Source organism: Pseudophryne corroboree, chromosome 12, assembly GCF_028390025.1.
Source record: "Pseudophryne corroboree isolate aPseCor3 chromosome 12, aPseCor3.hap2, whole genome shotgun sequence".
Lineage (NCBI taxonomy): Eukaryota > Metazoa > Chordata > Amphibia > Anura > Myobatrachidae > Pseudophryne > Pseudophryne corroboree.
Window position 1 is genome coordinate 72,022,842 of NC_086455.1, and position 26,918 is coordinate 72,049,759.

Here is a 26,918-nt window from a genome sequence, read left to right on the forward strand (position 1 = left end):
CAAATTCTCTGAAGGTCATCTTGCTAAGACAGACTGAGTCCTGGGTCCAGGAGCACTCGCGAACAAACGTATGTATTATTGGTTGTAGCTCTTCTCTGTGATATCGTTGTATTGCTGTGTATATCCCTTTTGGTAAATACTTGTTGCTGCGTTGGACCACAACATAACATATACAACTGGTGTCGCATTCCGTTCTTGTTTGGGTATAGAAGTGTATTCAGCCACACGTGTCACTGTATAGTGCGCATAGCATGTCGGCGTGCATACGCTACGTGTATTCACGTTGTAGGGGTATTGTCTGCATTCAGCGGCCGCAGCGGCCTGAACCATAGTATTGTAAGGTATAGCATTTCCCTGTAAGTTAAACGAACTTAACACCCCTCTGTCTTCCTTTACCTAGAGTGGAAATCAGCCTTCCGGCTACAACAGGGTTCCATAATCACTAGGTGTGAGCTATCGAGGTTGCTCCGGAAATAACTGGTGAACTGCGACACCACAAATCTTGATTCGGCATGCTAGGACTTTGGCTGAATGAGAATACATCTGCTTGTGGCTGTACACCAGCAATACTCACTATGAGAGCCCTCCCGCGCTATTATTGGGGCACCTGAGAAAGTTATTAGCTTCATGCATTTTATCATGCAGGAGACTAACGTGACTGCAACTCATTCTGTTTGGAACACATGGTCAAATGTATTACACCTTTTAAAGGGTGAAGAAGCTGCCTACAGCAACCAATCAGCTTGTAGCTATCATTTATCAAGTACAGCCCATAAGCTGAAAGGCAAAAGCTGGTTGGTTCCTTTGAGCAACTTCTCCACTGGTCCCCTTCTCCACTCTTTAGAAAGCTTGATGCATCTCCTCCAATGTCTGAGAACTCCGCAGCATACGAGCAGAGCGGCAGAAGAACATTCTGAGAAATGGTGAGGGACAGTGAGAAGAACTATGACATATAGAAGGGTAGTGCGGAGAGCGACAGGAGTTATATAAACCTTGGTTGTAGAGAATTCATACACATAAAATTCAATTGGTTTATTGTCCCATGTACTTACATACCTATTAGTGAGTAAGCATGCTGTAATTAGAGATATATCTGTAATAAGAACACATTTTCACCTGCTTTCTTATCAATTGCTTGGATCCAGACTTCCATCTTTCTAGCGGAAGGAGCTGAGAAGATGTATTCAGATCCGTCAGAGGTCCTGGCGAAACAGAACACATTCATGGCTTAACAAAAGACCATTATCAATTCTGATGCTAACCTAAAGCACGTGTAGCACCCTCAGTGCAGAAAGGTAGCATATAGCTGCCCCATACAGTGGGACGCTTCTCTGCGTTCTGCCAGCAAACTGCACAATCTAACAGGACGATGTAGGCACTTAATTGGTCATAATCATGGAATACTAAACACTAAATAAAAATACTTTAAACAAAAGAACTACGGGTAGCACTGCTAATGACTACATCTGTAGGTAGGGGCGTTTTAACAGAGGAGGGGACCCGTGTTCAGACTCCGAGTGGGCTCCCTCCCATCCGTGGCGCAACTACTGCATATGCACAGGTCTGTGGAAACATGGTGCTCGCCATGTTCCGGAGACAAATTACCTACAGCGCAATGCGCATGCGAAGCAGCCAATTTTGCAGAGCCTGACGCGGGACTCCGGAATGGTAAACATTAAACATGGGTGCAGTGTGTGCAGTGTGGATCCCCCTGGACCGCACACATTGCACCCATTACAGAAACGCCAATGTTTGTGGGTGAGAAATCAGAAGTACCATGGGCAGCACTGCTAATGGCTACATTTGTGGGTGAGAAAACAGAAGAAATATAGGCAGCACTGCTAATGGCTACATCTGTGGCTGAGAGAACAGAAGAACCATAGACAGCACTGGTAATGGCTACATCTGTGGCTGAGAGAACAGAAGAACCATAGACAGCACTGGTAATGGCTACATCTGTGGGTGAGAGAACAGAAGAACCATAGACAGCACTGCTAATGGCTACATCTGTGGCTGAGAGAACAGAAGAACCATAGACAGCACTGCTAATGGCTACATCTGTGGGTGAGAGAACAGAAGAACCATGGGCAGCACTGCTAATGGCTACATCTGTGGGTGAGAGAACAGAAGAACCATAGACAGCACTGGTAATGGCTACATCTGTGGATGAGAGAACAGAAGAACCATGGGCAGCACTGCTAATGGCTACATCTGCGGCTGAGAGAACAGAAGAACCATAGACAGCACTGGTAATGGCTACATCTGTGGGTGAGAGAACAGAAGAACCATAGACAGCACTGGTAATGGCTACATCTGTGGGTGAGAGAAAAGAAGAACCATAGACAGCACTGGTAATGGCTACATCTGTGGCTGAGAGAACAGAAGAACCATAGACAGCACTGGTAATGGCTACATCTGTGGGTGAGAGAACAGAAGAACCATAGACAGCACTGCTAATGGCTACATCTGTGGCTGAGAGAACAGAAGAACCATAGACAGCACTGCTAATGGCTACATCTGTGGGTGAGAGAACAGAAGAACCATGGGCAGCACTGCTAATGGCTACATCTGTGGGTGAGAGAACAGAAGAACCATAGACAGCACTGGTAATGGCTACATCTGTGGATGAGAGAACAGAAGAACCATGGGCAGCACTGCTAATGGCTACATCTGTGGCTGAGAGAACAGAAGAACCATAGACAGCACTGGTAATGGCTACATCTGTGGGTGAGAGAACAGAAGAACCATAGACAGCACTGGTAATGGCTACATCTGTGGGTGAGAGAAAAGAAGAACCATAGACAGCACTGGTAATGGCTACATCTGTGGCTGAGAGAACAGAAGAACCATAGACAGCACTGGTAATGGCTACATCTGTGGGTGAGAGAACAGAAGAACCATAGACAGCACTGCTAATGGCTACATCTGTGGCTGAGAGAACAGAAGAACCATAGACAGCACTGGTAATGGCTACATCTGTGGGTGAGAGAACAGAAGAACCATGGGCAGCACTGGTAATGGCTACATCTGTGGGTGAGAGAACTATTCCAGCTAGAGACCCTAATAATCTGCTCCAGTTACACCCTCAAGAGGGTCTTTTCCGATGCAGGCAAGTCCAAAATACATGCAGTACCTCACATTGAAGGTGTTTGCTTTGTCTGAAGACTCGTTTATCCTTTCGCAGACTGCACCAGTCACACTGACTGACGGTATGGCGGTTTCATTCTGAAAATGAGATATTACATACAGCTTTATCTTGTCATGTTTGTGCTAGTGCAGGTCATTGATGGCTCTAATAAGTATAATTCAGTGCACTACAAATGTTTTCAGTGGCGTCATTATTACAGCCTATAGGTAGCAGATGCTTTCCATTGACAGAATAAATATGATTAGTATACAATTATACAGCCAAACTGCAGTGGACAGATACACAAAACAGACTTTATAGTGGCTAGTATACAATGCACAGGCAATTTTGTTGGACAGAATAGATGTCCGATTACTAATGTACATGGGTAGCCCCCCCATACCAGTGGCTAGTGTACACAGAGGAGCCTCTTTGCGGTTATCAGACTACAGAGCCGAGTTCCACTATGATGACCAGGGCACAGCAGAGACTAGTATACAGAGGACTTGGGACACACCTGCTGACCAATACTGAGATGCTCGGTTGTCCTCTTGTCATCCCCTCTGAGCTGCTCAGTTTCCTTTAGTGATAAAGCACTTTAATGGGAGTTAATATTCCAGCCCTAATCTGAACCTGTGCAACCAGTCTTCAGTTCAGTACAGGACATGAAACGGGGAGGGGTCAGTCAATACTAGAATATGGTGCACACTCCAGGACCCAGTGGGTGGGATCATCCTATATAATAAAAGGCTAACGCAGCTCCTCACCTCTATGGGGGAATTCAAAAGTGTCTTGTGCGTCGGTGACCACTAGATGGCACCAGACGGAGCAATTTAGTGTTGGTTCATTCGGGTGTGCACAGCCAACGGTGACATTACTGTTATGTTGTTCCGTTTTTTTAATGGTTTGGTAACTAGTTAACAATATCAGGAAAGCATGTAGAGGGGCAAGGAGGGCGTTGTCTGGTCATATTTTGGTGGTCATGGAAACTGGCATATATATATATATATATACAGGTTGAGTATCCCGTATCCAAAATGCTTGGGACCAGAGGTATTTTGGATATCGGATTGCATACCATAGTGATATATCATGGTGATGGGACCTAAATCTAAGCACAGAATGCATTTATGTTTCATATACACCTTATACACACAGCCTGAAGGTCATTTTAGCCAATATTTTTTATAACTTTGTGCATTAAACAAAGCGTGTGTACATTCACACAATTCACTTATGTTTCATATATACCTTATACACACAGCCTGAAGGTCATTTAAGACAATATTTTTAATAACTTTGTGTATTAAACAAAGTTTGTGTACATTGAGTCATCAAAAAACAAAGGTTTCACTATTTCACTCTCACTCAAAAATGTCCGTATTTCGGAATATTCCGTATTTCGGAATATTTGGATATGGGATACTCAACCTGTATATATATATATATGAAACAAGTAATGATTTTACAACTGTGTGGCGTTGCTCATGTGCCACAGTACCTTGGCTTCATCTTTCTTGGCATGGTAGAAGCTCAGTGTCTGATCACGCAGCGTGATATAATAAGAGTTCCAGAAGCTGGCCAGACTCGCCTGCGGTTAAACAATAGGTAACAGAACACAATTAACACACTTTTAAAGTTACTATGGGGTCTATTTACTAAGCCTTGGAGAGAGAGATAAAATGGACGGAGATAAAGTACCAACCAATCAGCTCCAGCCTGTAACATGGCAGCTAATTGGCTGGTACGTTATCTCTATTCACTTTATCTCTCTCCAGAGATTAGTAAATAGACCCCTATATTATTTCGAACAACCCACATCCACTTTTTCACCTGCTCCTCTACATGTAGCAATCTTCGATATTGCATAGTTATTAAGTATACCTGCTACTGTGTAAGTACTCTACTCTTTAGAACACGCCATTGCAACAGCAACTCGCCCCTTTGCAGGTAACGGTTTTGAAAATGACTGGTGCTATTGCACAGAAATGTATAGTACTTTTATTTCTCAGACATATTATGTTGCTCAGGGGAGTAACCAATACAAGAAGTAACTATTTGGCATCCAGACTCTCTCCTCACCAGGCTATAGGCCCTCATTCCGAGTTGTTCGCTCGCAAGCTGCTTTTAGCAGCATTGCACACGCTAAGCCGCCGCCCTCTGGGAGTGTATCTTAGCATAGTAAAATTGCGAACGAAAGATTAGCAGAGTTGCGAATAGACACTTCTTAGCAGTTTCTGAGTAGCTCCACACTTACTCGGCATCTGCGATCAGTTCAGTCAGTTTCGTTCCTGGTTTGACGTCACAAACACTCCCAGCGTTCGCCCAGACACTCCCCCGTTTCTTCAGACACTCACGCGTTTTTCCCAGAAACGGCAGCGTTTTTTCACACACACCCATAAAACGCGCTGTTTCCGCCCAGAAACACCCACTTCCTGTCAATCACATTACGATCACCAGAACGAAGAAAAAACCTCATAATGCCGTGAGTAAAATACCTAACTGCATAGCAAATTTACTTGGCGCAGTCGCACTGCGGACATTGCGCATGCGCATTAGCGACTAATCGCTCCGCTGCGAAAAAAAATAATGAGCGATCAACTCGGAATGACCATCATAGCCCAGTGTTTCCCTGTGCCCCCTAGTGGTGGAAGAAGAAATTGATGACAATGTACTACGTGGCTCTCCTACATCTACATACAGATGTAGCCACGCTCATCGTGGCTACATCTAGGCGCATAGGCACCTGGTTTGCCGTGACAGCGCAGCTCGGTGCAGACGCGCCTAGCCGTGCTGGGAGTGCATGTACACGGCAGATGTAGCTACGATGAGCGTGGTTGTATGTATAGTAGTTACTGTTTGGTGCACAGCTCATATACAATAGCTATACCAGGGCACAGATTAGGCTATGGTACTCTTGTCCCACACTGGTAATAAATTGCAAATCTGTCTATTTAAAAAAAAACTAAAAACTGATAAACACACAGGTGACATACTGTAGGTTTACAAATACTATATTTCTGGTAATAGAGTCCATTACTGCACCTTTCCACCAGGGAGAAGTTTCTGCTTTGTCTCCATGAATCCATATACTATACGATCAAATGAAGCACCCTGGAAAATAATAATAATGAAAATAATTAAGAAAAAAACAAACTAACAGTAGCATAGCCGCAACTAGGAGGAGGCTATGGGGGCACGTGACCCGGGCGCTGGATTTGAGGAGGGGTCGAGACCTCTGTCTGACTTTCTCCACATTCTGTTCCTTGACTCTTAGGTGCTCCAATCGCAGAGTTTCGTGGGGGGCTCTCTCTGGAGTCCAGCCTTCCATTATCTGGACTCTGCATGTTAGGCTGGAGAGCCCCCTGCACCGGCTCGCCACTGGCTTATAGCTCCAGTCACTGCTCCAGTCCCCTGCTCTGCTTGCAGCACTTATCTGTAGATATTGCTCCGCGCTGCTGCACTGCTCATCACATCCAGCGACTGCTGCGGTGGACACTGCTCTCATACTAACTCTGTTTTTGGTCCCTCCACTGCCCACCTAACAAACGCTGCCGCCCAGTCCAGCTCCTGATTGTCTCCTGCAGCTGAGGCTGTAGAGAATCTCTGACACTCTGTCTGCCGCCATCTTGTCCAGGTGACTCCTCTTCTCCAGATTGTTCTGCTGTCAGCTGGGATCTCAAACTGGACCTGACCAGCTGCCGTTTCTGGACCCTGGCTCCAAGGTTCATGATCACCCACACTCCTCCCTTCTCTCTCCCTCCCCTCTATTCCCGCCTACCCCACCCTCTTTCTCTCTCTCTCTCTCTCTCCTTCCCCTCTACCCCCTTTCTCTCCTCTATCTTTCCATCCTCTCTCTTATCTCCCCCCAGTAGTTCTCATCCCCCTACCCCCTATCTCTCTCTATCCCCCCCCACTCTCTCTTGGAGATATATATATATATATATATATATATTATTTTTTCTTGTGGGGGTTACTGTTGTGCCCCGGGTGATAGGAGTCCTACTTTCAGCCCTGACAGTAGTAACGAAAGTACTGTTAAACAAATGGCTTTGCAGCTGCAATTTAGGGCCTGATTCTGATTTGTATGGAATTGCACAGCCGCAGGAAAGTGCAGGGAAGCAGCTGTGCAATTCCATACCAATAAAATGCAAATGAGGCAGGAGGCACCAGGTCCAGGAAGTTTGTGTCCCACGACGCAGATCCTGGACCCAGCATGAGAGATATGCACCCGTTAGAAGCACAGTGCCGGTTGCCGCCCCTGCACCGTCAGTCATGCTGCGGCTAAGGAGGGGGCTGGGAGCCATAGCGGAGGACCCGTTGGGCGCAAGCGCAGACCACTAACCATCGGATTTATAGGTAAATCACAAAAATCTGAATCAGGCCCTTAGTGCGCAGCGGCTCTGCAAGAATATGCAAATGGTGCAGCCACCAGGATTTGTATTGACACGCCCACTAGAGGAGTCTGAGATCCACCATCTGCCTTTCTGTTGCCAACCCCCCGATAGCGCCCACAAACACTCCCTGCTGTCACTCGCTTTGCAAATGAACTCTTATCGCCACCCCTGTTGCAAGGCCATCGCAACACTGGAGCAGTCTGACTTATACGAATGAGCAGTAGCAAAACATTGCTCCACTGTGTACAACATTTCTGAATGTGGCTCATAGTCCTCACATAACCAAACTGTAAATGTATTCATTTACTGCATCAGTGAGTAGCTCTGGGACCGTCCCTAAAAGGCGTCATGATTATTCTGAGGGATAATGTACATTATTCTAATACATTCTTTAGGTGGGCAAGTGCCCACGCTCTTGTCAATTAAAAATAAAATGTGTCCCATCAGTATGGGACACCCTGTATATATCAGCAACAGTTCTTGATAAATGTGGAGACAGCGGAACGTCGAGCAGAATGACTTGTTAGTCCTGTGTTTTCTCATGTGGAGGACCCATGAAGTGCCACCTTGTACACTGCAAGCCTACAGGCGCTGACAGTGGCCGTCCCAGTCCTTGCACAGACAGATGCACACTTGTACACCAGTGACCAGGGCAGGGCTATGTAGCATCACCTGCATAAAGCCGCAGACGGACGACCTCCACAAGACACACCACCTGGGTATATCAGTACATAGAGCCCCATGAATGGCAGCACAGAAAGGGTGAAATATCTTTGTTACATTTCTCACAAATATACACACACACACACACACACACACACACACACACACACACACACACACACACACTATGTAATTGAAGGCATTTTGTACTTACTGAAGAGGGCACCTTTGGCACATCTGGTACTTTTGGAAGTCCGTTTGAGGGGTCCCTAGTCAGTTGTACCAGAGGTTCATACTTCACTTCCTGAGACAAAAAGAGCATAGCATGAGTATGGCATGAAGGTCGGGTACAAGTCACAGTGGCTCAGTACTCGACAGGGGGGCAGATGTATTAACCTGGAGAAGGCATAAGGAAGTGATAAACCAGTGATAAGTACAAGGTGATAAACGCACCAGCCAATCCACTCCAATATGTAAATTAACAGGAGCTGATTGGCTGGTGCGTTTATCACCTTGTACTTATCACTGGTTTATCACTTCCTTATGCCTTCTCCAGGTTAATACATCTGACCCAGGGACAGCAGCTGCCATCCCAGACCCAGTCATAGTGCTACCAGCTGTATATTGGTTTATAGCAGCACATTCTCCTTGTCTATCTTTGGGATGATTTGGAAATGAGACATCAGTGAGTTTGATTTTTATTGACCTCTAGACACCAACATAGGCGTGCGCAGACACTGACAGGCGGGTGCCGCTCTGGACTTCCCCCCCCTCCACGGCATTATAGTGTTCTCTCACCTCCCCTGTCCTGGATATAGACTGCTCACCTGGGCGGCCCATATAACTGCTCACCTGGGCGGCCCAGGTGAGCAGTCTATATCCAGGACAGGGGAGGTGAGAGAACACTATAATGCCGTGGAGGGGGGGAAGTCCGGAGCGGCACCCGCCCGTCAGTGTCTGCGCACGCCTATGGACACCAATGAATATGATCTATATTGTGCCACTAGCCGCAAGTGTATAAGGCTGCAGTGACTCCAAGATGCCATATATTGGGGTCATTATTTCCAACTACCAACCAGACTCCAGTGATTGTGGCATGGAATTCTAACTATACAAAAATCAGAACTTATGTGACCTGTTTTATTTACACTTGTATATCTTACATTGTTTTATAGGGGTAAGAAAAGGCCTCCTTCTGATCCAAATGATTCAATAATAATTATTATTATAGGTATGGAATACTAAATATACTACGCTATGCAAAGTATAAAGGAATCATAGGACCTAGAAACAGTCACTTATAATACATTTTTTTACAGTACATTTCTTTTACTGAAAAGGTTTATGTGTATACATACACAGTATATATATATATATATATATACATATACATACATACATACATACAGTATATATATATATATATATATATATATATATATATACATAGACTAGTTACCAGCCCCGTCAAAATGACAGAATAACATAACAGTAACGTCCAGAGGCGTTACTAATGCCTTGTACACCCGTCGGTGCGGCGCCAACATAGAAAGGGGCGTGCCTTTATGGGAGGGGGGGGGCTTCGATTCCCGACCACCATTTTTCGTCACTTGGGGGGTTCGGGAGGTGCGTGCTGCCTCCCGTGGAGTGCTTTTTGTGCAGTGCCGGCTCCTGCTCAGTTGCAGGAGCCGAGTGCTGCACATAATGTAACAGTGCAGCACTCTGCTCCTGTCACTGAGCAGGAGACGGCATTTTGGTGTTACCCCTCGGCGGGTGACACCCAGTTGCGGGCCGCACCTCCCTTGTGACGCCACTGGTAACGTCTGCTGTTGCTCTGTTGGGCGCCATCTAGTGGATGCCAGGACACACAAAACACTTGAATCCTCCCCACAGAGGTGAGGAGCAGCGTTAGTCTTTTATTTTATAGGATATATACACACACATTATAGATAGATAGATAGATAGATAGATAGATAGATAGATAGATTTATATACACACATGCACGCACACACACATAGAGCCTGTCTACTTTATTGTCAGCATTTGGTGCAACGCATACCCCTTTTACACCAAGCTTTTGACGCAGGTTACTGCCGGGTTAATCTGGGTTGCGGATCGGTGTAATAGGGTTTACCCAGGTCCAGTGACCTGGGAGTCCAACACGGCTAGCTTGCAGGGTTGGTCCCAGGAAGGACCCGAGTCATGGTGCAGTGTAAACGGGTAAGCCAGGTTGATACGACCCAGGACCCGTTTACAGCATAGGAAAGCCAGTGCTAGGAGATGATCTAATTTCCTAGCGCCGGCACTGCACACATGACCACGCCGGCACTGCACACATGACCACTGATGCCACTGCCAGCGGAGTTTACACACTGTTACTTTCACTAGCAGTACTATTTGGGTAAGGGTATAGGGCAGTATTCTGATAATGTGTTGGTTTTGTGTATTGCAGCTCAGCACAAAACATATCCAGCACCGACATAGAATTTACAGTCCATCGATAAGAACAAATTTACTTGGGTCTTGACCATGGTGCATACAAAAGGGCCTCAATACAGCAACCAGAAGTGTAAATTACCGAAAGTGTGACAAGTGTTGTCTTAGGAAGCTGTGGAGGCAGGTTTGGGATTTTCGTTGGTTCATCATTGAGTTCAATTAAAGGCTTTACTGCCTGCAGAGGGAACAAAAGCAGCAACTGAGGACAATTAAGGCAGGATAAAGTCCAAATGAATTCTGTCTGTACCGTCCACTAGACTCCAGTGATTATGGCATTTCCCACTATACACCCCTGAGTGTGCCACATATTGCTCACTAGACATCTGTCAGCGTGGTCAGTGTATTGCCACTAATGAGTTTTGTCTGTAGAGAATACTAGCTACCATAAATGGAGTGTTTATGTCCAGCAGTCACCATAAAATGGTGTTCTGTACTGCCCATCTATATGGAACCAACATCATTTTACTGCCTGCTACTGGAAACAAATATATTTTGGAAGTCAACATTGGTGCATACCAAGTGGCCTCAATACAACAATCACAAATGTTATTTACCGAAAGTGTGACACGTGTCGTCTCAGGAAGCTGTGGAGGTTGATTTGGAATTTTTGATGGTCCATCACTGTGTTCAACCAAAGGCTTTACTGCCTGCAGAAGGAAGAAAAGCAGCAACTGAGGACATGCACAATGGCCTTCATTCCGAGTTGTTCGCTCGCTAGCTGCTTTTAGCAGCATTGCACACACTAGGCCGCCGCCCTCAGGGAGTGTATCTTAGCTTAGCAGAAGTGCGAACGAAAGATTAGCAGAACTGCTAATAAATAATTCCTTGCAGTTTCTGAGTAGCTCCAGACCTACTCACAGATTGCGATCAGCTCAGTCCGTTTAGTTCCTGGTTTGACGTCACAAACACGCCCTGCGTTCAGCCAGTCACTCCCCCATTTCTCCAGACACTCCCGCGTTTTTACCTGACACGCCTGCGTTTTTTAGCACACTCCCGGAAAACGCTCAGTTACCACCCAGAAATGCCCCTTTCCTGTCAATCATTAACCGATCAGCAGAGCGACTGAAAAGCGCCGTAGAATCCACAGCAAATCTACTAAGTTTTTAGTTAAATAACTAAGCGCATGCGCCCTGCGTGCCTTGCGCATGCGCAATTTGCAACAAATCGCAGCATAGCGAAAATCGTCAACGAACGAACAACTCGGAATGACCCACAATATGTCATGAGAAATTTAGGCAGAATAAAGACAAAGTTAAGATGAAATCTAATAGTATTATGGAAATAAATTTATGTTCCAACTCAAGAACTAATAATGTAAGATAATGAAATGCACAGTACTATACCGGAGACCCCAACTATACATACCAACACACTGCTTCTTGTTGTCTCTGAGGGAAAGGAAGGATCAGATGACAGTTTTGTAGATGTATTGGATGAGTTTGAGTCGGATTCCCACAGTGGTTGATGCTTAACCTCTTCCGCAGTAATTAATGGTATATTACCCAGTAAGTTCTCATGGATTGGCACCTTGTAACTCTGGAAAGTCTGTGCAGAGTTTGAGGACTGCCGGTGGAATGTTTGTGGTGGTTGGGATGAAAATAAGAGAGTGGTGTTCTGCAATGGAGGAACATGAAAATCAAGAATATTTGGGGTTTCCATCTCTTTGTCCATTAGTAATGGGTTTGCCTTCACATCCAAGATGTCCAACAAACCACTGTTGCTGTCTGTGACTTTTCTGTGTGGGGGGCTCAATGTCTCCACAGGAGGTCTGAGGGAAAGCCCAGTATTCCTTGCGCTCCCCAGATCCACCAGTTTAGGAGGCAACACTCTTCTGTCTGAAGGTTTCCTCTTAAGGGAAGGCACTCGGATGAAGGTTTCAGGTTTCTTCTGTTCCTTTTCTTCTAGGTCAATTTGCTTCAGCAGCTTCCACTCTCCCTATTAGAGGTAAATGATATATACAACGGTAACAATAGTACTCTTTGTGTGTGTGTGTTTGTGTGTGTGTGTGTGTGTGTGTGTATATATATTATATATATATATATATATATATACATACATACAAGAAGACCCTTCCTCCACACTACCATACAGTATGAGCTGCACCTCACGGATAGCCGCCTGCTGATGGGGGCTGGAAATAGAAATGCAACAAGGATTACCCCAGCTGCACTAAAGGTATTTGAATATATTTATGGGAATAATTCCTATGTAGTTAGTATACCCTTTTACCAGAATAGTCACTCCAGATTAAAAAATTATTAAAATCCTTAATCCAATAACTGAATATTAAATCGAATCAAAATATTCAATGCTAACAGAGGGAAGGAGACACACACAACAAGGAGAGTGTTCTATTGATTTTCTACCCATCAACAACGTACGATGCATCTATAGTCTATAGAAAGATCTATTGGGCTTTATTAAAGTCGTGAAAAAAACACATTGAATTTTTTCCTTTGAACTGTACCCCTGATGAAGACCCGCAAGTAGAAGAACCGCCTAGGGTTGCCATTTTAACAGTCTGCATCCACCATAGGAGATCAGTCACCTATGAGCTCACACCCGTAAGGGTGAGGTGATAGTCAAATCACATCTCCTGAATTGGAGCTGGTCATATGTTACTACATATTGAAATCTATGTAAACTTTCTGGATTTGTTTGAAAAAAAAAAAAGGATTTTACTTACCAGTAAATCTATTTCTCGTAGTCCGTAGAGGACCATGGGGAATAGACGGGCTCCGCAGGAGATAGGGCACTTTAAAAAAGCTTTGGATTCTGGGTGTGCACTGGCTCCTCCCTCTATATCCCTCCTCCAGACCTCAGTTAGAGAAACTGTGCCCAGAGGATATGAACAGTACGAGGAAAGGATTTATGTAACCTAAGGGCGAGATTCATACCAGCCACACCAATCACACCGTATAACCTGTGATAAACTACCCAGTTAACAGTATGAACAAGTAACAAAGCCTCGGTTCAAGACCGACCAACTATAATTTAACCCTTATGTAAGCAATAACTATATACAAGTCTTGCAGAAGAAGTCCGCACTTGGGACGGGCGCCCAGCATCCACTACGGACTACGAGAAATAGATTTACCGGTAAGTAAAATCCTATTTTCTCTAATGTCCTAGAGGATGCTGGGGACTCCGTAAGGACCATGGGGATTATACCAAAGCTCCCAAACGGGCGGGAGAGTGCGGATGACTCTGCAGCACCGATTGAGCAAACAGGAGGTCCTCCTCAGCCAGGGTATCAAACTTATAGAACTTTGCAAAGGTGTTTGACCCCGACCAAGTAGCAGCTCGGCACAGTTGTAGTGCCGAGACACCTCGGGCAGCCGCCCAAGAAGAGCCCACCTTCCTAGTGGAATGGGCCTTAACCGATTTAGGCAATGGCAATCCTGCCGTAGAATGCGCCTGCTGAATCGTGTTAATGATATAGCGAGCAATTATCTGCTTTGAAGCAGGGGCGCCAACCTTGTTGGCCGCATACAGAACAAACAGAGCTTCAGTCTTCCTGATCCTAGCTGTTCTGGTCACGTAAATCTTCAAAGCCCTGACCACATCCAGGGACTCGGAGTCCTCCAAGTCCTGTGTAGCCACAGGCACGACAATAGGTTGGTTCATATGAAAAGATGAGACCACCTTGGGCAGAAATTGAGGACGAGTCCTCAACTCTGCCCTATCCACGTGAAAAATCAGGTATGGGCTTTTATAGGATAAAGCCGCTAATTCCGAAACATGCCTTGCAGAAGCTAAGGCCAACAATATGACCACTTTGCAAGTGAGGTATTTCAACTCCACTGTTTTGAGTGGTTCAAACCAAGGTGACTTGAGGAAACTTAATACCACGTTAAGATCCCAAGGCGCCACCGGAGGTACAAAGGGAGGTACAAAGGGAGGCTGAATATGCAGCACTCCCTTCACAAAAGTCTGTACTTCAGGAAGAGAAGCCAATTCTCTTTGAAAGAAAATGGATAAGGCCGAAATTTGTACCTTTATGGACCCTAATTTTAGGCTCAAATTCACTCCCGTTTGAAGGAAGTGAAGCAGACGGCCCAAATGGAACTCCTCCGTAGGAGCAGCTCTGGCCTCAAGAAACATATTTCCGCCATATACGGTGATAATGTTTCGATGTCACATCCTTCCTAGCCTTGATCAGGGTAGGAATGACCTCCTCCGGAATCCCTTTTTCAGCTAGGATCCGGCATTCAACCGCCATGCCGTCAAACGCAGCCGCGGTAAGTCTTGGAACAGACAGGGCCCCTGCTGCAGCAGGTCCTGCCTTAGAGGAAGAGGCCACGGATCTTCTGTGAGCAACTCTTGCAGATCCGGATACCAAGTCCTCCTTGGCCAATCTGGAACAATGAGAATTGTTCTGACCCTTCTTAGTCTTATTGATCTCAACTCCTTGGGTATGAGAGGCAGAGGAGGAAACACATAGACCGATCTGAACACCCATGGTGTCACCAGAGCATCTACCGCTACCGCCTGAGGGTCTCTTGACCTGGCGCAATAAATCTTTAGCTTTTTGTTGAGACGGGACGCCATCATGTCTATTTGAGGCAGTCCCCACGATCCACGATCTGTGTGAAGACTTCTTGATGAAGTCCCCACTCTCCCGGATGCAGGTCGTGCCTGCTGAGGAAGTCCGCCTCCCAGTTGTCCACCCCCGGGATGAACACTGCTGATAGTGCGCTTACATGGCCTTCCGCCCAGCGCAGAATCCTGGTCGCCTCTGCCATGGCCACTCTGCTACTTGTGCCGCCTTGGCGGTTTACATGAGCCACTGCCGTGATATTGTCCGACTGAATCAGAACCGGTTTGTTCTGAAGCCACTCCTCCACCTGGCGTAGGGCGTTGTAAATGGCCCTTAACTCCAGGACATTGATGTGGAGACAAGTCTCTAGGCTTGACCAGAGACCTTGGAAATTTCTTCCCAGTGCGACAGCCCCCCAACCTCGGAGGCCCGCGTCCGTGGTCACCAGGATCCAGTCCTGAATGCCGAACCTGCAACCCTCTAGGAGGTGAGCACTGTGCAGCCACCACAGGAGAGATACCCTGGACCTGGGAGACAGGGTGATCCGTTTCTGCATATGTAGATGGGACCCGGACCATTTGTCCAATAGGTCCCATTGGAAAGTCCTCGCAAGGAACCTGCCGAAAGGGATGGCCTCGTATGAAGCCACCATCTTCCCCAGAATATTTGTGCACCGAAACCTTTTTTGGCTTTAAAAGGTTCCTGACCAGGGCTATGAGCTCCTGAGCCTTCTCCACCGGAAGAAAAATTCTTTTTTGGTCTGTGTCTAGAACCAGGCCCAAAAAGGTCAGACGCGTTGCAGGCACTAGCTGGGATTTCGGTAAATTGAGAATCCAGCCGTGCATCTGCAACGTCTTCACGGACAGAGACACGCTGTCCAGCAACTTCTCCCGAGATCTCGCCTTTATAGGGAGATCGTCCAAGTACGGGATAATTGTGACTCCCTGCTTGCGCAGGAGCACCATCATTTCCGCCATTACCTTGGTGAAAATTCTCGGGGCCGTGGAAAGCCCAAACGGCAACGTCTGAAATTGGTAGTGACAATCCTGTACTGCAAATCTCAGAAACGCCTGGTGAGGGGGGAAAATCGGAACATGAAGGTACGCATCCTTTATGTCCAGGGACACCATCCAATCCCCTCCCTCCAGGTTGGCGATGACCATTCTGAGCGATTCCATTTTGAACTTGAACCTCTTCAAGTACAGGTTCAGGGATTTTAGATTTAGAATGGGTCTGACCGAACCGTCCGGTTTCGGTACCACAAACAGGGATGAATAATAACCCTCTCCTTGCTGGAGATGAGGAACCTTGATTATCACCTGTTGAATGTACAATTTGTGAATTGCCGCTAACACTAGCTCCCTCTCTGACGGGGAAGCCGGCAGAGCCGATTTGAAAAACCGGCGAGGGGGCATATCTTCGAATTCCAGTCTGTATCCCTGGGAAACAATCTCTATTGCCCAGGGATCCACCTGTGATTGAACCCAGACGTGGCTGAAAAGACGAAGACGTGCCCCCACTTGATCTGACCCCCCCCTGGAAAGCCCCAGCGCCATGCTGTGGACTTTGTGGAAGTAGGGGAGGACTTCTGCTCCTGGGAACTAGCTGAGTGCAGCTTTTTTCCCTTGCCTTTACCTCTGGCAACGAAGGACGATCCTCGTACCTTCTTGTTTTTATTGGAACGAAAGGACTACATTTGATAATGTGGTACCTTCTTAGAATGCTGCGGGGGAACATAAGGTAAAAAATTCGATTTACCGGCCGTAGCAGTAGAGACTAGGTCCGAGAGGCCTTCTCCAAACAACTCCTCCCCCTTGTAAGGCAATGACTCCATATGCCGCTTTGAGTCGGCGTCTCCCGTCCACTGTCGGGTCCACAAGAGCCGCCTAGCAGAAATAGACATAGCGTTTATTCTAGAGCTTAGTAAACAAATGTCTCTCTGAGCATCCCTCATATACAAGGCAGCATCTCCGATATGCTCCATGGTCATTAGAATGGTATCCCTATCTAAGGTGTCCATCTCCGTAGATAAGGAGTCTGCCCATGCCACGACAGCACTACAAACCCAGGCCGACGCCATGGCCGGCCTAACTATAGTTCCTGAATGTGTGTAAATGTGCTTCATGGTAATTTCCTGCTTGCGATCAGCAGGATCCTTGAGGGAAGCAGTATCCGGAGAAGGCAGTGCCACCTTCTTGGATAAGCGTGTCAGCGCCTTGTCTACTTTAGGCACAGATTCCCATCGTATCCGATCCTTCTGTGGAAAAGGATACGCCATGAGAATCCTTTTGGGAACATGGAGTCTCCTATCCGGAGATTCCCAAGCCTTTTCGCATAATTCGCTTAGCTCAAATGAGGACAGAAACGTGACCTCAGGCTTTTTCCCTTTATACATGTGTACCCTCGTGTCAGGGACAGGGGGTTCCTCCGTGATATGCAAAACCTCTTTTATGGCAATAATCATGTACCTAATACCTTTTGCCACCCTCGGCTGTAATTTTGCATCCTCATAATCGACACTAGAGTCAGTATCTGTGTCGGTATCTGTGTCAGCGACCTGGGATATGGTGCGCTTTTGAGACCCTGAAGGTCCTGGCACCACAGGGACAGGTACGGACTGGCTACCTGACTGATCCCTAACTTCAGCCTTGTCTAATCTTTTATGCAGGAGATTTACATTTGCATTCAAGACATTCAGCATATCCACCCAGTCTGGTGTCGGCGTTGCCGACGGTGACCTGACATTCAAGTACTCCCCCTCCACATTAAGCGAGCCTTCCTCATCAAACATGTCGACACACACGTACCGACACACTGCACACACCCAGGGAAACTTTTTCTGAAGACAGTATCCCCTGAAAGGCCCTTTGGAGAGACAGAGAGAGAGTATGCCAGCACACACCCCAGCGCAACAACCTGGAGACCAACACAGAATGCTTTTCCCCAGCAGCGCTGTATTATACTTTATTCTGCCAATTATGTGCCCCCCCCCCCCTCTCTTTTTAAACTCCCTTCACCGTGTGTAAGCAGGGGAGAGTCCGGGGAGCTTCCTCTCAGCGTTCTGTGGAGAGAGAAATGGCGCTGGTGAGTGCTGAGGGAGAAGCCCCGCCCCCTCGGCGGCGGGCTTCTGTCCCGCTCAAAATCGTGTAAAATGGCGGGTGCTCAATTATATACATGTACAGTGCCCAGCTGTACATGTATATACCTATTTGCCATCTAAGAGGTGTTATTATTGCTGCTCAGGGCGCCCCCCCCTGCACCCTGCACCCATACAGTGACCGGAGTGTGTGAGGTGATGTGGAGCAATGACGCACAGCTGCAGTGCTGTGCGTTACCTCTGTGAAGCTGAAGGCTTCTGCCGCCTGAGACGTCTTCTTGCTTCTGTTCTTCTGGCTCTGTGAGGAGTACGGCGGCGTGGCTCCGGGGGTGGACGCCCAGGACGAACCTGTGTTCACCCCCTCTGAAGCTAATGGTGTCCAGTAGCCGAGGAAGCAGATCCTATCAGCTAAGTAGGTCTGCCCCTCTCTCCTCAGTCCCTCGATGCAGGGAGCCTGTTGCCAGCAGTGCTCCCTGTGAAAAAGTAAAAATCCAAACAAAAATGCTTTCTGTAGCAAAGAACTCAAGAGAGCTCCCTGCAGTGCGCCCTTCATCCTCTGGGCACAGTGTAAAACTGAGGTCTGGAGGAGGGACATAGAGGGAGGAGCCAGTGCACACCCAGAATCCAAAGCTTTCTTAAAGTGCCCTATCTCCTGCGGAGCCCGTCTATTCCCCATAGTCCTTACGGAGTCCCCAGCATCCTCCAGGACGTTAGAGAAAAATGCTTTTACCTCTGTTTTTATACCAGGAATAATAATCAGGTATTGGAATAATGATTTTAATATTTTTTTTAATCTGGAGTGACTATTCTAGTAAAAGGACTAACTATGTAGGGATTATTCCCATAAAATATATTCATAGTGCCTTTAGCGCACCTGGGGTAATTCTTGTTGCATATATATATATATAAATGCACATGCACTCATTTGGAGCTTGTGAAAGTGTGATTTTATTCCACTATTGTAGTGGTCCATTGGTCACCAGTAAGAAAGTAAATCATCCTTATTGGGCATTTGTAGATGCCATATATTAATCACGTTTGAGATTCCCATCCAATGGATTTTTATCTTTATACCAAATTATTCTATGATGGTCTTCAGTACTGGAATTGAGGATTGGCTGTCCTCAAATATTCTCTTTAAGGCCATATTGCATCATACCCCTGACGAAGTCATAGAGACCAAACGTGTAGGTTTCACCAATCTTATTCATTGTGTTGTATTATTAACAATCTCCACCCCAAGCTCACAGCTTTGCTAAGGTGAGGGGAGATTTATACAATCTTCTGTACACTGACATTCATATGTTTGGTGTTGCAATATTTTATGTCATTTTTAGCTTTTAAAATTTTTTAAAACAAATAAAACGTCATTGTTTGACACTAATGGTATTATCTTTTATGGTGAGAGTATTATCTTTTATGGTGAGAGGGTTTTATTCTAGGGTGCTTCGCATCTGTTCTGCTGAAATAAAGGTCTCTGGTTCATTGAGTTCACGACTGACCCACTGAGGCGAATTCTTTTATAACCCTGTTGAAAACTGAATTTACAGTCATATATATATTAGCGCACTGGGATACTAGTTTGTTGTTGATATATATACAGTATATATATATATATATATATATATATATATAAAACATTTTTATTCAGCTGCCTTTCTTAATACATCCTACATTTTATTCCACGTCAAATCAGCCTTATTTGCCAGCACAACAGATAATTGCTGTTCATCTGCATACACATTGGTGATACAACTCTATGGCGTATCATCAGTGCAGGTCTTCAGGTACATATAGTATGCGCTGTTAACAAATTAATTGGCCTTTATCAGACACAACAATAGAGAATGTTGTATAATGGACAAGGGTAAAAAGTCTGCAAATGATTAGAACATTACAAAGAGGAACTCTAACATTCTGTGTATGATTATATGTATATGAGTGTAACCTCTGCCTTCAGGGTACCGTGGAGAAACAGTACAGTTATTATATATACTGTATCCCTGTGTCACAGTGTGTCATAGTTTCCTATCCTGAAGCTGCATTGCTCTAGAATTCTCCATCAGAAACAACCCCAGTGCCAGAGGCTGCAAAGACAAAATAATCAAATAATTTTACTTTTGTTTTCCTGCTCAGCTGCTCAAACTTCTCCGCCTGGGCTGCAAACATCTTTTCAAAGTCCTCCTGCTTCTTCAGCAGTTCTTCAACATGTGACACGGACTCCTAGCAACATAAAAGCCAACAGAAGTAAATAAGTGTAAACTCCATGGTTACTCCATACCAGAATCTTATCCACCAGGATATGATGGTACTGCAGTGATGTGCAGGTCCTCACCCCATAGTTCTGATCCACAAGATAAGGCTCTCTAGTGTTGAGCCATCCGTCAGCCTGTTCTAGCTCCCTCCGCAGCAGCTGGATCTCCAGATTTTCTTTATAGATCTCCTTCCTTCTCTTCCAGCTGTCAGATACGAGACCCATCAGTTCTGACAACTCGTTGAGTTTCTCAGCAACCTGAAATGCATGTACAAATCACTACCAAGGATTCAGTTCCGCCTAGTCCTAACGGATATACAAATCTGTTCCAAGTTCAACCAGAGTTTACATTAAAGAGATTTACTGAAAAAGGGGCTGATTCTAAGTCAAACGCAAATGCGACTGTAGCTGCATCTTTTGCCAAAGTCGTGTCAATGTCTTTATGCTAACATCACTACAGAGCCCTCCCCTGGTATACATCAGTGCGTCCCAATGTGCAAGGAGTCAGAAGCACACTGTCAGCGTCCATAGAGGCCACTACAGAGCCCTTCCCTTGTGTACATCAGTGCGTACCAATGTGCAAGGAGTCAGAAGCACACTGTCAGCGTCCATAGACGCCACAACAGAGCCCTTCCCTTGTGTACATCAGTGCGTACCAATGTGCAAGGAGTCAGAAGCACACTGTCAGCGTACAGAGACGTCACTACAGAGCCCTTCCCTTGTGTACATCAGTGCGTCCCAATGTGCAAGGAGTCAGAAACACACTGTCCCCATCCATAGATGTCATTACAAAGCCTTTTCCTTGTATACATCCATGCGTCCAATGTGCAAGGAGTCAGAAGCACACTGTCAGCGTCCATAGACGCCACTACAGAGCCCTTCCCTTGTGTACATCAGTGCGTACCAATGTGCAAGGAGTCAGAAGCACACTGTCAGCGTCCATAGAAGTCACTACAGAGCCCTTCCCTTGTGTACATCCATGCATCCCAATGTGCAAGGAGTCAGAAACACACTGTCCCCATCCATAGATGTCATTACAAAGCCTTTTCCTGGTATACATCAGTGAGTCCAATGTGCAAGGAGTCAGAAGCACACTGTCAGCGTCCATAGACGCCACTACAGAGCCCTTCTCTTGTGTACATCAGTGCGTACCAATGTGCAAGGAGTCAGAAGCACACTGTCAGCGTCCATAGAAGTCACTACAGAGCCCTTCCCTTGTGTACATCCATGCATCCCAATGTGCAAGGAGTCAGAAACACACTGTCCCCATCCATAGATGTCATTACAAAGCCTTTTCCTGGTATACATCAGTGCGTCCAATGTGCAAGGAGTCAGAAGCACACTGTCAGCGTCCATAGACGCCACTACAGAGCCCTTCTCTTGTGTACATCAGTGCGTCCAATGTGCAAGGAGTCAGAAGCACACTGTCAGCGTCCATAGAAGTCACTACAGAGCCCTTCCCTTGTGTACATCCATGCATCCCAATGTGCAAGGAGTCAGAAACACACTGTTCCCATCCATAGATGTCATTACAAAGCCTTTTCCTGGTATACATCAGTGCGTCCAATGTGCAAGGAGTCAGAAGCACACTGTCAGCGTCCATAGACGCCACTACAGAGCCCTTCTCTTGTGTACATCAGTGCGTCCAATGTGCAAGGAGTCAGAAGCACACTGTCAGCGTCCATAGAAGTCACTACAGAGCCCTTCCCTTGTGTACATCCATGCATCCCAATGTGCAAGGAGTCAGAAACACACTGTCCCCATCCATAGATGTCATTACAAAGCCCTTCCCTTGTGCACATCCATGCATCCCAATGTGCAAGGAGTCAGAAACACACTGTCCCCATCCATAGATGTCATTACAAAGCCTTTTCCTGGTATACATCAGTGCGTCCAATGTGCAAGGAGTCACATGCACACTGTCAGCGTCCACAGACGTCACTACAGAGCCCTTCTCTTGTTTACATTAGTGCATACCAATGTGCCAGAAGCATACTGTCCCCATCCATAGATGTCATTACAAAGCCTTTTCGTGATGTACATCCGTGCGTCCCAATGTGAAAGGCGTGAAAGGCGTCAGAAGCACATTGTCAGCATCCATAGACTGTGGCACAGTAATTTGCAGGCACACTCACATAGTAAGTTCCAGGCATACTCAGACAGTAAGTTACAGGCACGCTCACACAGTAAGTTACAGGCACGCTCACACAGTAAGTTACAGGCACGCTCACACAGTAAGTTACAGGTACGCTCACACAGTAAGTTACAGGCACGCTCAGACAGGAAGTTACAGGCACGCTCAGACAGGAAGTTACAGGCATGCTCAGACAGGAAGTTACAGGCATGCTCAGACAGTAAATTACAGGCACGCTCACACAGTAAGTTACAGGTACGCTCACACAGTAAGTTACAGGCACGCTCAGACAGGAAGTTACAGGCACGCTCAGACAGGAAGTTACAGGCACGCTCAGACAGGAAGTTACAGGCACGCTCAGACAGGAAGTTACAGGCATGCTCAGACAGGAAGTTACAGGCATGCTCAGACAGTAAATTACAGGCACGCTCACACAGTAAGTTACAGGTACGCTCACACAGTAAGTTACAGGCACTCTCACACAGTAAGTTACAGGTACGCTCAGACAGTAAGTTACAGGTACGCTCAGACAGTAAGTTACAGGCACGCTCAGACAGGAAGTTACAGGCACGCTCAGACAGGAAGTTACAGGTACGCTAAGATAGTAAGTTACAGGCACGCTCAGACAGTAAGTTACAGGTACGCTTAGACAGTAAGTTACAGGCACGATTACACAGTAAGTTACAGCTACGCTCAGACAGTAAGTTACAGACACGCTCAGACAGGAAGTTACAGGTACGCTAAGATAGTAAGTTACAGGCACGCTCAGACAGGAAGTTACAGGCACGCTCAGACAGGAAGTTACAGGTACGCTAAGATAGTAAGTTACAGGCACGCTCAGACAGTAAGTTACAGGTATGCTTAGACAGTAAGTTACAGGCACGATTACACAGTAAGTTACAGGCACGCTCACACAGTAAGTTACAGTTACGCTCAGACAGTAAGTTACAGGCACGCTCACACAGTAAGTTACAGGCACACCCACAGAGTAAGTTACAAGGACGCTCACACAGTAAGTTACAGGCATGCTGAGACAGTAAGTTACAGGTACGATCACACAGTAAGTTACAGGTACGCTCAGACAGTAAGTTACAGGCACGCTCAGACAGTAAGTTACAGGTACGCTCAGACAGGAAGTTACAGGCACGCTCAGACAGGAAGTTACAGGCACGCTCAGACAGGAAGTTACAGGTACGCTCACACAGTAAGTTACAGGCACACCCACAGAGTAAGTTACAGGCACGCTCACACAGTAAGTTACAGGTACGCTCACACAGTAAGTTACAGGCACACCCACAGAGTAAGTTACAGGCACGCTCACACAGTAAGTTACAGGTACGCTCACACAGTAAGTTACAGGCATGCTCAGACAGTAAGTTACAGGTACGCTCAGACAGTAAGTTACAGGTACGCTCAGACAGTAAGTTACAGGCACGATCACACAGTAAGTTACAAGCACGCTCACACAGTAAGTTACAGGCACGCTCAGACAGTAAGTTACAGACACGTTCACACAGTAACTTACAGGCACGCTCACACAGTAAGTTACAGGCACGCTCAGACAGTAAGTTACAGACACGCTCACACAGTAAGTTACAGGTACGCTCAGACAGTAAGTTACAGGCACGCTCACACAGTAAGTTACAGGTACGCTCACACAGTAAGTTACAGGCACGCTCAGACAGTAAGTTACAGACACGCTCACACAGTAAGTTACAGGTACGCTCACACAGTAAGTTACAGGCACGCTCACACAGTAAGTTACAGGCACGCTCACACAGTAAGTTACAGGCACGCTCAGACAGTAAGTTACAGGTACGCTCACACAGTAAGTTACAGGCACGCTCAGACAGTAAGTTACAGGCACGCTCAGACAGTAAGTTACAGACACGTTCACACAGTAACTTACAGGCACGCTCACACAGTAAGTTACAGGCACGCTCAGACAGTAAGTTACAGACACGCTCACACAGTAAGTTACAGGTACGCTCAGACAGTAAGTTACAGGCACGCTCACACAGTAAGTTACAGGTACGCTCACACAGTAAGTTACAGGCACGCTCAGACAGTAAGTTACAGACACGCTCACACAGTAAGTTACAGGTACGCTCACACAGTAAGTTACAGGCACGCTCACACAGTAAGTTACAGGCACGCTCACACAGTAAGTTACAGGCACGCTCAGACAGTAAGTTACAGGTACGCTCACACAGTAAGTTACAGGCACGCTCAGACAGTAAGTTACAGGCACGCTCAGACAGGAAGTTACAGGCACGCTCAGACAGTAAGTTACAGGCATGCTCACACAGTAAGTTACAGGCACGCTCACACAGTAAGTTACAGGTACGCTCACACAGTAAGTTACAGGCACGCTCAGACAGTAAGTTACAGGCACGCTCAGACAGGAAGTTACAGGCACGCTCAGACAGGAAGTTACAGGCATGCTCACACAGTAAGTTACAGACACGCTCACACAGTAAGTTACAGGCACACCCACAGAGTAAGTTACAGGGACGCTCACACAGTAAGTTACAGGCACGCTCAGACAGTAAGTTACAGGTACGCTCACACAGTAAGTTACAGGCACGCTCAGACAGTAAGTTACAGGCACGCTCAGACAGGAAGTTACAGGCACGCTCAGACAGTAAGTTACAGGCACGCTCAAACAGGAAGTTACAGGCACGCTCAGACAGTAAGTTACAGGTACGCTCACACAGTAAGTTACAGGCACACCCACAGAGTAAGTTACAGGCACGCTCACACAGTAAGATACAGGTACGCTCACACAGTAAGTTACAGGTACGCTCACACAGTAAGTTACAGGCACACCCACAGAGTAAGTTACAGGTACGCTCACACAGTAAGTTACAGGCACACCCATAGAGTAAGTTACAGGTACGCTCACACAGTAAGTTACAGGCACGCTCACACAGTAAGTTACAAGCACACCCACAGAGTAAGTTACAGGCACGCTCACACAGTAAGTTACAGGTACGCTCACACAGTAAGTTACAGGCATGCTCAGACAGTAAGTTACAGGTACGCTCAGACAGTAAGTTACAGGCACGCTCAGACAGTAAGTTACAGGCACGCTCAGACAGTAAGTTACAGGCACGATCACACAGTAAGTTACAAGCACGCTCACACAGTAAGTTACAGGCACGCTCAGACAGTAAGTTACAGGCACGCTCACACAGTAAGTTACAGGCACACCCACAGAGTAAGTTACAGGCACGCTCAGACAGTAAGTTACAGACACGCTCACACAGTAAGTTACAGGTACGCTCACACAGTAAGTTACAGGCACGCTCACACAGTAAGTTACAGGCAGGCTCAGACAGTAAGTTACAGGTACGCTCGCACAGTAAGTCACAGGCACGCTCACACAGTAAGTTACAGGCACGCTCAGACAGTAAGTTACATGCACGCTCAGACAGGAAGTCACAGGCACGCTCAGACAGTAAATTACAGGCACGCTCACACAGTAAGTTACAGGTACGCTCACACAGTAGGTTACAGGCACGCACACACAGTAAGTTACAGGCACACCCACAGAGTAAGTTACAGGCACGCTCACACAGTAAGTTACATGCACGCTCAGACAGTAAGTTACAGGCACGCTCAGACAGTAAGTTACAGGCATGCTCAGACAGTAAGTTACAGGTACGCTCAGACAGTAAGTTACAGGTACGCTCAGACAGTAAGTTACAGGCACGCTCACACAGTAAGTTACAGGCACACCCACAGAGTAAGTTACAGGCACGCTCAGACAGTAAGTTACAGACACGCTCACACAGTAAGTTACAGGTACGCTCACACAGTAAGTTACAGGCACGCTCACACAGTAAGTTACAGGCAGGCTCAGACAGTAAGTTACAGGTACGCTCGCACAGTAAGTCACAGGCACGCTCACACAGTAAGTTACAGGCACGCTCAGACAGTAAGTTACATGCACGCTCAGACAGGAAGTCACAGGCACGCTCAGACAGTAAATTACAGGCACGCTCACACAGTAAGTTACAGGTACGCTCACACAGTAGGTTACAGGCACGCACACACAGTAAGTTACAGGCACACCCACAGAGTAAGTTACAGGCACGCTCACACAGTAAGTTACATGCACGCTCAGACAGTAAGTTACAGGCACGCTCAGACAGTAAGTTACAGGCACAATCACACAGTAAGTTACAGGCACGATCACACAGTAAG

At 46.5% G+C, this 26,918-nt stretch overlaps 1 protein-coding gene across 5 annotated transcripts in view; it reads right to left on the reverse strand.

Moving 5' to 3' along the window:
• Positions 1-26,918, reverse strand: part of SPTBN5 (spectrin beta, non-erythrocytic 5) — a 704,607-nt gene that overhangs the window by 38,864 nt on the left and 638,825 nt on the right. For 4 of the 5 annotated variants that reach the window (XM_063947637.1, XM_063947639.1, XM_063947635.1 and 1 more), the window contains 10 exons: positions 20,657-20,833; positions 20,440-20,544; positions 12,050-12,619; positions 11,239-11,331; positions 10,767-10,859; positions 8,402-8,491; positions 6,173-6,241; positions 4,629-4,718; positions 3,134-3,225; positions 1,117-1,202 (listed from right to left, as the gene is read on the reverse strand). In XM_063947637.1, the coding sequence (XP_063803707.1) occupies positions 1,117-1,202; positions 3,134-3,225; positions 4,629-4,718; positions 6,173-6,241; positions 8,402-8,491; positions 10,767-10,859; positions 11,239-11,331; positions 12,050-12,619; positions 20,440-20,544; positions 20,657-20,833 (1,465 nt within the window). The remainder of the gene's footprint in view (positions 1-1,116; positions 1,203-3,133; positions 3,226-4,628; positions 4,719-6,172; positions 6,242-8,401; positions 8,492-10,766; positions 10,860-11,238; positions 11,332-12,049; positions 12,620-20,439; positions 20,545-20,656; positions 20,834-26,918) is intronic. The other variant, XM_063947638.1, reaches the window with a different exon arrangement.